Genomic DNA, 12,601 nt, shown 5'->3' with positions numbered 1-12,601 from the left:
GTAACGGAGATGGCAGAGCTCACTGCAGTATAGTTAGCACATCAGGCAACAGTGAGGGAGGATAAACAGTTGATATGGATGAGTGACAATCTCTAGCAGCCCATGTACTCCTAACTGAGTTGGTCTTCCTGGGGTAAGCACACCTGGAGTCAACAAGCTGCTTGGGGTCTCAGTGGATTGGGCAGTAGACATAGCCAGACATCCCTGCACCTGATGGTCCTTCAAATGTTTTCCAGGCTGACTCCCACTAGAAATAATGATTGTAGCAGTCTGAAGAACTAAGTAATGGTGCTTTTGCATAAGGTGGATCCCCACACTCAAATGAGACATTCCAACAAAGTCCTGTTTTGGTTACTGCTGTAAACTCAATTCTTTTGCAAGATAGAACATTAAGATGGGGTACTGTAACTCAATTTCACAACTGCTAAGTTCTTATAGGAGTGTATTATCTGCTGTTTGCTAGTACAAGGCGTGGGAGCCTGAAATCAGTGAAAAAACAGGTCATGGACAATTACTTGTTTTTAATGAAAATCTGCTTGCATAAGGGTGACTTTTGGATTTCCAGCCACAAAATTTCAATTGACAAACACAAAAACATGACTCTCCACATGGGTGAAAGAAACAAGGTAAACCCAGGATTTTGTAGCAGCTTTTCATTTCTATTTGCAATCCTCCACTTTCCAAGTATGCAGAATAAAAGCTTCTCAATTCTCTCCCTCAACCAGAGCACACATGAACTTTCTGCAACATCTGCATGGCCAAAGATCAAATACAAAGCAATCAATAGCACCATGTTTGACAGCCAATCATTTCAAACAACCAAGGGAAAACTGCTTTTATTTGAAAAGGAATAACAGAGCTCACTACAAAGGGTGAGATTCACTGCATTTAACTTCAGTACTCAAGAAGTCAAGGTGACACCAAGTTAGTCAATGGAGAGAGCTGTCTTCAAAGAACTATTCATTGACTCCCATCTTGAAGTGGGAATAATCACTCTTTGGAGGGACCCTGGAGAGAGCTTAGGTGAGACCCCTCCTCTCTCAGAGAGACAATGGTTGTTGAAATGCATCCTAAGTGTAGTGCCCATTACATTAAGGAGACATAACTAGGAGAATTTTAAAGTTGGAAAGAGAAACTGAGTATTTTCGAGATACAGTTTCCTTATGTGTTGTTTAGATGAGAATGGAAATGTATCATAGAATCATTTAATCACAGAATCACAGAATAATAGAAGGGATCTTGGAAGGGATCTTTAAAGGTCATCTACTCCAGCCCCCCCTGCAGTGCACAGGGACCTTTTTTACTAGATAAGGTTGCTCAGAGCTTGGTTGAGCTTGACTTTGAATGTTTCCAGGGACGGGGCCTCCACCACCTCTCTGGGCAACCTGTTCCAGTGCTACACTGCCCTCATAGTAAAGGACTAATGTCTAATCTAAATCTACTCTGCTCTAGCTTAAGATCATTGGCCCTTGTCCTGTTGCTACACACCCTTGTGAACAGCCCCTCCCCAGCTTTCCCGGAGGCCCCCTTCAGGTACTGGAAGGTGCTATGAGGTCCCTGTGGAGCCTTCTCTGAACAACCCCAGCTCTCTAGAAGGGCCTAAAATCTTGACCTGAATCTCAGATCTGTCAGTATTTTGTCCTAATCACTCTCCTGCTCAAAAATGTGTCCCTGCTACTTTGTTTGCACTTTTTTTGTGCCATACATCCAGGTTTTTCTGCATTAGAGTGACAGGCTTTATATTAAAAGCAGCAATTCTCCTACGTTTAGAAACCCAGGAATTGAGTTAATTCAATAACAGACAAGCTTATAGGAACAGCTTATCCAGAATATCAGCTTATCACTGAATAAATATGGCATTTTTCATCAAATTCTGCATGGCTTTTTGGAGAAAGACAACAGAAAAGAACCATTCAGGTGAATATTTCATTTCTTTAGTTCCTAAAGAATGAGTCAAATAATGGAATGAAGCAAAACAATAATTAGAAAAGAAAAACTCTCACAATAGAACAATGTTTTGTTCTCATAGTTCTCTTTTTTCCCCAATCAGTTCCATTTTTTAAGCCTCACAAATAAAAGCAAACCCACTGAAGACTTACTTTGCTTTAAGTGTTTCCTCTTGGAAATTCCACTGAGGGTCTTCCACTAGCTGCAGTTCTCGTAAAACACTCCCTGGCTTGTAAGCTGCATTGATCACCATGCTGAGAACCTATTGAGAGACAAAATTGACAGCACTGATGGGTTTAAAAGTAGTCCTTGACCACACCGAGTAAGATTCCAGGTGCTGCACAGGCAGGAGAAGCTCACAAGTGCCAATTTAGGTCCAAGGCTGCACAAGGTAAGTGCTAGATGCAACGAGAAGAGGTCCCAGAGTGGATCAACGTGCCAAATATATTGTAGGTGACACATCAGTCTGATACGGTGACTGCATTAAATGCTGCTAGTTAACCCCCAAAACCTTCTGTTAATCAGTATTTTTCTTTGAGACAGACTCTCTCACCCAAAGCAGATTCCATTCCCTGCATCCATACTGACTCAATTTAATAAAAGATAAAAATACTTCTGATGGCTCAACCAGGTACAAAGTGATGTGTAGTGTTCCAGACTGAACACTGCAGGGGAAATTCACATACTTGAGGTCAGCAATATGCCTGAGTGTCTGAGTGCTGCGTGCCTTGACTGTATTAACAGAATATTAATGAAGTCTACACAAAAAAAAGAGTTCACAGGAGGTGTGCCTGAAAACCAGTGTGTGTCCACTCTGTACAAAAAACCACATGTGCCAATCCATTTAATCCAAAGTCTCTGAGAACAAAAATGATTCCTACTATTGGCTCAGGGAATCCAAGCTTTAATAACCTGCACTTGGCCTAAGGAGATAAATACATGAAAGACAAATCTCTTAACAGCACCAGACCATGTGTTTGAACACTCTGCATTGTATGTACATGAATGAACCCATAGTGAGTCTAGATTGGCTTTGATATAATTTAGCTTATTACATAACACCTTCTTAATTCTTTGGGGGCTTGCAAATGATTGCAGCACAAGGAGCTTTACCTCTCCCCAGCACCCATGAGCATGGTTCACCAGAAATTAAAAGCTGACTAGGTGATACTGCAATGTGTTTAGCCTTTGGGGTTTTTTCCTGTTTCGCTTTGTTTTTTGTTTGTTTGTTTGTTTGAATCCAGAAACCTGAGTACTTTCTAGCTCTTTAAAAACCTTGCAGGATGAATCTTTTTCAGACAAGGGCTTCACTTAATGCTGCACAGAACCATGTAAAATGGTTTGAGTTGCCTGGCTAGGTTATTTACCAGAAGCAGTATCCGATTTATCATTGGGCTCTTGGAAATGTTACTTCAAGAATGTTCAAAGAAGTGCAATTAGAAGCACCTAAAGCAATGTCCAGTATTAGCACCAACATCTTATGCAGCTCAGATCATCTGCAGATCTCAAAGCACTCTATGAGGAAGGGCAGGAGCACACTTCCTATCTCACACAAGGAGAAACTACCACACAGAGTCACCCACAGCTCTCCAGCTGGTTCCTGTCTCATCACAACCCACGATACTAATTGCTGAGCCACACCAGTTCCTAAATTCCCACTGAGCCCATCCAGTCCCTCATTCACATCTTCTCCAGCCTGCTACTCCCCATACAAACTGATGGGAATCTCTGACTTTTTAAAAAACATCAAGGGCCTGGGTAGCTCCCACTCTCATTCATAACTATCATCAGATGTGTTCCTCTCTTGATTAGCAAATCTAGGGAGTTATTCAATGTCCAGGCATTGTTGGGAAAGCTCTCCTCAAGCACACTTCTACATCCACTCTGCTTGCTGGTGGGAAACGTGGGAGCAGAAAGCATCTCCTGCTGACCCATTCCCACAAACAGGGCTGCTCTGCTCCTTTATCAGGGTGATAGTGTTAGATAGTTGTCAGAACAGTTAGGAAATGAGCAAGAAAAGAAAACCCAACCCTGCAAGTAACAGTGTAGCCCTGCCTGGGCATTATCCCAGACACCTAATTAACTCCAGCCCTGCAAAGACACCCTCAATTCCAGGACTTTTCTCAAAGCTGGCTTGTCATCAGCAGGACTTGGTAAACTTCTAAACTCAGTTTACAGAAGAGTGTTTTGTAAGAACAATCACTTCCCTTTAAGGGAATAAGAAAAGTTATTTTTAAAAAAGCTTTGGCTTTTACTCTTCTGGCATTTCAAGAAGTGACTGGGTTTGGCATTTTACCCTACAGCAGGAGTTCATCACCATGTTAAGAGTGTTATCTTCTAACAACATTATCCCTTCATCTCACACACTATTAAACACTAGGGAAAAAAAAGAACACTGGTTCTTGTGGAAAAATTAACTGGAATTAAAGCAGAAATAGTGAAGAAACCTAGACCAGTTTCCAACTTTCCAGTTTCCAACTCTCTCCGGAGATGGAAAATCACTTCACCCATAGCAGACTTGGCAAATTTTTATCTGTTTAACTAAATTCCCTTGGCTGCTGAGAGACCAGTCCAAGATTTTGGCAGTTTATTTTCAGCCCTTTTTATCAATAAAGATTTGGGTGCAGACAGTGGTGCCTTGGATGAGAGGGTGGGTTAGACAACATAAGTCTTTGGTGCTGAACATCTATGAGGTTTTATATGATACTGCTGAACTTTGGATTTTCAGAGTCAAGGAGGTTGGAGTCACATCAGTGAGCATGATCAAACAGCACTGTCACGAGCCTCTACCAACCTTATAAGCACATGACAGCTATAAAGTCTTCCATGTAATAGATTTTCAACTGCCCAAGAGCTCTTTTATGAGTACCTCTAGACATGCCTGATGCCTCTGGGCAGTTCAGCATCTTTCTTCCCATCATAGCTTTTTGGTGCTCACATATTTCCCATCTCTTTACCCCTCTTGACAGTAATGGTCCCAACCCTGGATGAAGCCTCCTCGGGAGATACCACTATAAGGTGTGCTTCAAAATACCATCACACTTCTTCTGTTCAAAAGCCCAATTATCAGCATCCTTATGAGCTTTTCCTCAGTCTCCCTCCTCTATCTGAGATGTAAATCCACATCTCCTGCCTAACAGGAGAGACACTGACTCCCAGGCTGGCCTCAGGCAGGACAGTAAACAGTTATTTTATTTTCCTTGGGATAATGATGTGTCAGTGGGACAGAGAGAGAAAGAAAAGAAGAGCTCTTTGTGATTATTTCATTAGATGATAATTTAAAATGAGATGATCAATCATCAGAGCCAAGGCCAAAGCCCAAGTATCAATATGCTTATGACAGTCCATGACATTTCAAAAATACAGATGGCCAGATCCTGAGTTGGAGGAACTAGTACAGATGAGCTGAAGCCCACAGATATTAATGAACCTTCATGTAGAAATGTAGTTTATATCTCTCCAGACTACAGAAGGCTTCTGCCATTCCAACACCACATCTGATCACTAATGATAATGCTATCAGCCCGGCTTCATCATACACCTAAGGCTCAGTACAAGCTACTTAATTTTCTGAGCATTGTGATTTAATTATGCAAATTTCTCCTAAGAAGTCGTGCTGTGCTTCAAAGAATTCAAGCTGCAGAGTGCAATAGCCTTCCTTCCCAAATGCTGGCTGATTCCTCCTGTTTACATCAGCTGGACAGTCATATTACTTTTAAGTCCATTTTTGTTTTAAATCAAGAACAGTCTTAAAAAATAACAAGAACAGTAAGCAATGAGGCTAATTAACTTTTACAGCATATTTCCTTAAGATATGGTGGGTTATAGATCATCTGAAGTCTTTAAGAGGCATGTCATTTGGTTTTACAATGTTGCCATAGTAAGTTGTTGGCATAGATGGAAGATATGTTCAGAAGTATGTTTCAGATATTCTGACTCAAGACCCAAATCTAAAGCTGGCAATGAGTTTATTTTAGTAAAACTTCAAGTTAGAATTTATTACAGATCTTAGCTACTACACAGTCACTCTTTTCAGCTCAGATGCAGCTGTTGGATGGCAATAGTTGATGTCTCAACTGCATTTGGCTCCAAGTTTCAACTTCTTTTCCGAACAAGTATCTCAGGAATGAGATAAGCTGATGATAAACAACAGGCATCAGCACCTCACTTGCCTCTTGGGGTGAAAGTAACCACAAGAAACCACTGGTCTCAGCAGAGACTTGTGCTGGCACCAGGAAAAATGAACAGCCAGGATTTAAAAATAAGTCTGGCACTAGTTAGCACAAGAGTTACTTGTCACTCATCTCAGGCTTTGCATAGATGCAACGATGCACGTACACAAATACACACATAATTCAAATCAGTATTTTTGGTCATGCTACCAAACAAGCTGCACTTGCTCTCAGGGTTTTGCTTGGAAATCTGACTCGAGGTTCTGCCATTCTGGAGGGCACCTTAGCAGTTTCCTTCCTGCAGAGCTCACAATCCAACACTGGAACAAAGCAATTTGGCAGAAGTCAGAGGGAAGCAGTAAGAAGGCAGAACTTGGCAGAAATGCCTGTTCTGCTGGAAAAGGGGTACTACACAAAAGCAAACCTATCTGAGCCACTTCTCTGCCAACACCTCAGGTCAGGAGAACAGCCCAGACTACCCAAATGGAAGGAGATGCTCCTACACCACACTATAAAGATACCTCCTAACCTTGTTTAATCCACAGACAAGCAGACACGAAGCCATCTCCCTGATAATGTGCCTGCTGGTTGCACCAGTTTGTCTGGAGCTAGATCCAGTATGATCACTGCATCAGTGATGGAGGTAAGGAAGGAAAAGACATTGGGGTAAAAAAGGGCTGAGAAGCACCATGAACTCCAGTTGTGCTGCATTTTGTGCTAAATTCCTCATGGTTGAGTGTGGAGGAAGGCAGTAAATGGGGTCCTACTCACTCAGCACGCAGCCAGGAGCAAGGTCCCCCACTACCTGGTGCTTGGAGGGGAGGGCATCTTGTCTCTTCTTGCTTTAGAGGTAATTCAGGCCAGGGAATGGGGTAGGAGCTGCTGTTCAGCTCTTTTTACTATGGGTCTTCCATCAGTGGCAAAAACAGCAGCATCTCCTTCAAGGAGACTGCTGCCCAGTTGTGAACTGGCTGGTGACTGGCACAAATTTTTAACTAGAGTATTTTTAAAGACAACAAGTTATGGCTGAAGACCAGGGCAACTTAAACAGCTCTGCCCAGACTGCTACTGACTCTATTCTTCCTTCATAGCTGTTGTTTTGAGTTGTCTTCCCCACCTTCCCCTGTGTGTTCCCAAAGTAAAGCCCATGTATAATTTAACTATTCCAGACAAGTTATGCTGATGCATAATTTACAATGGCCTGCAATTTGCCTACAGAATGAGAGAGAGATAATTATAATGAGCTTGAATTCTCAGGGCCACATCATCAGAGAGTGCAAAGTGAGATAAAGGCATAAAGCTCAAGACTGGGTTTGGAGGGATGGGGACCCTTGTGAGCTGTGGTCTCGGGCTGGAAGAGGTATCTCCTGCACTGTGCCCACCACTCAGCTCTTCAGCTCTTTTGGGTGCTCCAGCAGCTGCTACAGATATTAATCCTGACACACAAATGCCTTCCTTGCTACTTCTCATCTCCTCCAGGTGCTGGATACCCCTCACCTGTGCCCATGGTTCTCTGAGTTGCTGACATCTCCCTCGTCTCAGCAGCAGCTGATATGTCTTCTCTTCACCCTTTCCAGAATCTGGACCTGGTCCACGTGGCCAGAACGTGCTTAAATTTATTTGCAAAACAACACTGACCAATGCTGGGCCACTGTCATTGTCCTGCCTCTTGGGAAGTTCATGTCTCCAAAATCAAGATGCCCATGTCTCACTGACACTGCTATTTGCTCCTTCAGCAAGCAATTCTGTAAGGAGGCAGAGCAAGAGAAAAGCATCATTCTGTAGGAACCTCAGGTTGGTTTCCACAGCTGGTAACTGCTCCCAATCTTGGGGAATCTGAAGAAGCTGGTGTTAGCCTATGCAGCAAAGCCCCAAGATACTAGGGGAGGGGCCTGGCAGAAGCTTAGCACTATTCATGCTTCCAAAATCCAAATTCCAGGAGGGGAGGAGGAAGAAACATTAGCAAAAGTATTGACTGTGCATGCCTCATGCTTCCCCCATGTTGCTTTTTCATTGCCTGTGTTTCAAGCAGCAGCAGATTGCTAATGCTCCCCATCAGCAAGCTGCCATGGACCTGCTTTCAAATTTGGCAGCTGCCAACTTTTGCTCTGCAACCACCTGAATCTGCTTTCTGCTGAGGGCTGGTTTTGACTTGCTTCTTTGAGAATCAAGTGTCTCACCTGCCCAGGGCCTGATTACTGGGTGTTCTCATAGCTCAGCTTTCAACCACATGAGACAACCAGCAGTGCTGCTGGGTATAAAGCACTGCATGTTGGGGATGATGAAGGGAATGGGGACACAGGAGTCACCTTGAAGTACAGTACAGTGGTGTTTTCAAAAGTGGTGGATTATTTGGGAGGAATCTCACTTTTTGGGTCTGTTAAGGGCTGGGATTCATCTCATTTCAGACAACTGCAAACATCCTGAGCTGGGCACCAAGATCTTGCTGGTACATCAGACAACCAGAGTCCTAGAGGTTCCCATGCTTTTCCACCCAGGGCAGAGGAAGCTCAGGTATGCACCTGCACCCACATCAAGTGGGATTCATGTATGTACAGACCAGAAAGCAGGAAGATCTCAATTTCTAGACAACCCAAGTTAAACTGAAATGATGCCCAAGGCACCAACAGCATTTTGCTTATCCAACAGTACCATCTTGCTGTCCTCTCCCACCTGCAGTCATCTTGCCTCTTATTTGTATACTGACTGTAAGCTGCATGAAAAATAATGTTTTGTTTTGTTTTAAAACAAGCCAGATTCTCTCTGAGGTCAACAGCAAGAACTGAACACTCTGGATTTGGCCCAAAGCAAGCACTGATTGAGTCAGGATGAAGTACACAGGTGGTGGTGCTCTGCCATTCCTGCTGTGTGGGATCAACCCACCCTCATCCAGCAGGGGCTGGACACACCACAGCTTCCACTCAGCACATCACACCCCTTTTCTTGGTCTTCTGTCCTGTTCACTTTGGATCCTGATGGTCTGGGTCTCCTCAGTCTATGGTCACACATAGAAAGGTGTCACCCTCACTGAATCAGCTGGCCTCACCATGGATGCTGAGAAACAGGTTGATAGCAACAACCACAGAGGTCATCTTTGGGAACAGCTCTGGTCAGAACATGAATTGTCTCGCACACAGATGAAACTTGTTCCCAACCAGCAGAAATCCACACACTTCAAAAATGTCACCACTCCCATCAAAACCTGCAAGTCATATACCTACCCTCTCCTCCCGGCTTGCAGCTTGGACTTACAGAAACCACTGCAGAGCTCTGGACACTTTTAGGTGCTGCCTTCTCAAATTTTGGGCCTGGCAACCCACGCCCCAGGTTTTCCCCTGAAATCCCCTCAAAAGATAGCTGAGCCATACCTCTTTGAGGACCAGCACACACTTGCCAGGCCCAACAGACTGAGGTAGCTCTGCTATTCTGCCTTTGTTTAAATATGGACCTGAGAAGCAGCGGTGGTTGATGAAGAGCTGGGGGCAGCAGTATCTCCCATTGATGGTGCCTGCAAGGAGAAAGTAGCAGTGATGTGCTTGTAGCACTTCAGTAAAATAAACCAAGGGCTCTTCATCCTCCTTGATGAGGGAAGGAGGGGAGAAGAGTAAAGGAGGCACAAAAAGCCTTCCCTGAGATAGAGAGAAGGCAGAGAAGCCTCTGCTACTCAAATCTATCTGATGGGGGAAAAGCCATTGCTTTAATAGCAACTGATTTGGCTGCACACCCTAGCAAAAGGAGAATCTGGAAAGGATTTTATTCATAACAGGACCCCAGGCTCTTTTATAACTCACATCGCAGATGGACGTGAGCGACTCAGTAGCAACTGACCAGAAGGGGAGCTTATTAGCTGCCTCACAGATATGGAATCAGCTCAGGGAGAAAATTCAAGCAGAGGGCTCCACAAACCCCTTTTCCTCTACTGTCCGAGCCAGTAAGCACTATGGTGCCATTCCCCTGACCCAATGTGGGTCTATGGAGCACTTTTCTGACTAAATACCCTGGGCTCCTTTATAGCCCATGGAGAGAAGTGGGTACATCTAGATGCCACTGACGTGCCACTCAAGTGGTTATCCACTTTTTGGTTATCATACCCAAAAAGAGCCTGCTTCTCCCCATTTGATTGCAAAGGGGCCCTGGGATGTTGGCTCAGATGCCAATGCGTGCCCTGCAGTCTGCTGAAATAAAGTGAGTTAAATCCTGTCCCTCCTGCAGAGTCTATGCAATTAACTGAATGAATATTGCACTAGGGGAGCCTCCTGCCATTGCTAAGGGGGAGAAAAATTTGCCTTTAGCAGAAGCAGCAGCCATGCCACACAGTCATGATGCTAACACAGGGACCCAATCATTTCTGGTGTAAGCATTTTCATTGATGCCAATTAAAAAGTCGCATCCGTCTCCACCAGGACTTCATTAGCCTGGCCCTAACGAACACCATTAGCTCAAATGGGCAAGCTGCAGGGGAACTCTGATAGCCCCAGCAAGACATGATGTTCACATGTGGAGGACCAGACCCTCACTTGCTGTACATCAGAGACTCCACACCAGCTCACACCTCTGGAGGATATGATCCCATCTCCCCACCCATACGACACACTCACTGCCTTTTTTGGGGTCATCCCCCTCCATACAGGCAACAGGTCCTTGAAATAAGGATCCTGGTGGTGCTGACCAGCCTTACCTGTTGTGTCTGGCTGAGGAACCGGGCAGAGGTCATGAGGTATTTTCTCAACAGGCACTGTGGATGGTAACCTGTTCAACAGCAATTCAGTGGATTTAATAGAGTCAGATGGGGCGAGGGGGCAGAACCAGCCTGTAGGCTGGACCAAGAGATAAGCCAGCAACTGCCTGGAGTGAGGAATGCAAACCCGCTTCCACACGGTTTTATCATAGCCCAGGGACAGTAGGTTGCAGAATCACAGAGTCAGAGAGTCACTGGGGTTGGAAGGGACCTCGAAAGATCATCTAGTCCAACCCCCCTGCCAGAGCAGGATCTCCTAGAGCACATCACACAGGAACATGTCCAGGTGGGTTTTGAATGTCTCCAAAGAACGAGACTCCACAAACTCTCTGAGCTCTCTCACTCTCACAGTAAAGAAGTTCTTCCTTATGTTTAGCTTGAACCTCCTGTGCTCCAGCTTGTGCCCACTGCCCCTTGTCCTGTCATTAAGACACTGCAGAAAAGAGACTGGTCCCATCCTCCTGACACCCAGGTAAATATAAGCATTTATGAGATCCCCCCTCAGTCTCCTCTTCTCCAGGCTAAACAGATCCAGCTCTCTCAGCCTTTCCTTAAAGGGCAGATGCTGCATCTCTCTAATCACCTTTGAGGCCCTGTACTGGACTCTTTCCAGTAGTTCCTTGTCCTTGCTGAACTGGGGAGCCCAGAACTGGACACAGCACTCTAGATGTGGCCTCACCAGGGCAGAACAGAGGGGGAAGACAAGAGTCAGATCCACTCCTCCTCTAATAGTATACTCTGGTCTGTGAGCCTTAGCGCTTCAGGCCACAAATATTCAATCTCAAATCCCTTTAATTCTAGTTTCTAGAAACCCCAAGGGCTAGACAGGGAAATACCCTCCTGGTACATGTCTATCTTCCATAAGCATCCCTTACTGACCATCAGATGCTCACTACAGAGTCCTAGATAGTAAAAAAAACCTACTACAAAGACTTTCTAATACATTTATAAATACTTTTGAGTTAAAAGAATCCCCTGTCTGACTCTGTTGCAGTATCAGAGAGGTGACTGTCCCCCTGTACTCAGCACTGGTGAGGCCACACCTGGAGTACTGTGTCCAGTTTTGGGCACCTCAGTTGAAGAGAGATATCACAGAATCATAGAATCTTAGGGGTTGGAAGGGACCTTGAAAGATCATCTAGTCCAACCCCCCTGCCAGAGCAGGATCACCCAGAGCACATCACACAGGAACGTGTCCAGGTGGGTATTGAATGTCTCCAGTGAAGGAGACTCCACAGCCTCTCTGGGCAGCCTGTCCCAGGGCTCTGTCACTCTCACAGTAAAGAAGTTTTTCCTGGTATTTCCATGGAACCTCCTATGCTCCAGTTTGCACCCATTGCCCCTTGTCCTATCACTGGTCATCACTGAAAAAAAGCCTGGCTCCATTGTCCTGACACTCACCCTTTACATATTTGTAAACATTGATGAGGTCACCCCTCAGCCTCCTCTTTTCCAATCTAAAGAGACCCAGCTCCCTCAGCCTTTCCCCATAAGGGAGATGTTCTACTCCCTTCATCATCTTTGTGGCTCTGCCCTGGACTCCTTCAAGCAGTTCCCTGTCCTTCTGGAGCTGAGGGGCCCAGAACTGGACACAATATTCCAGATGCGGCCTCACCAAGGCAGAATAGAGGGGGAGGAGAACCTCCCTTGACCTACTAACCACACCCTTTCTAACCCACCCCAGGATACCATTGGCCTTCTTGGCCACAAGGGCACATTGCTGGCTCATGGTCATATCGAGCTG

The 12,601-nt window shown here is 45.0% G+C and overlaps 1 protein-coding gene across 1 annotated transcript in view; it reads right to left on the bottom strand.

The window, feature by feature from the left end:
• The window catches only part of SFMBT2 (Scm like with four mbt domains 2), a 125,979-nt gene that overhangs the window by 19,438 nt on the left and 93,940 nt on the right, over positions 1 to 12,601 (bottom strand). Inside the window, exons 14-16 of the mRNA XM_051641340.1 lie at positions 10,798 to 10,868; positions 9,488 to 9,627; positions 2,100 to 2,209 (exon numbers count right to left, since the gene is read on the bottom strand). Coding sequence (XP_051497300.1) covers positions 2,100 to 2,209; positions 9,488 to 9,627; positions 10,798 to 10,868 — 321 coding nt within the window. The remainder of the gene's footprint in view (positions 1 to 2,099; positions 2,210 to 9,487; positions 9,628 to 10,797; positions 10,869 to 12,601) is intronic.

This window comes from Apus apus, chromosome 1, assembly GCF_020740795.1.
Source record: "Apus apus isolate bApuApu2 chromosome 1, bApuApu2.pri.cur, whole genome shotgun sequence".
Lineage (NCBI taxonomy): Eukaryota > Metazoa > Chordata > Aves > Apodiformes > Apodidae > Apus > Apus apus.
This window is presented reverse-complemented; position numbering and strand designations above follow the sequence as displayed.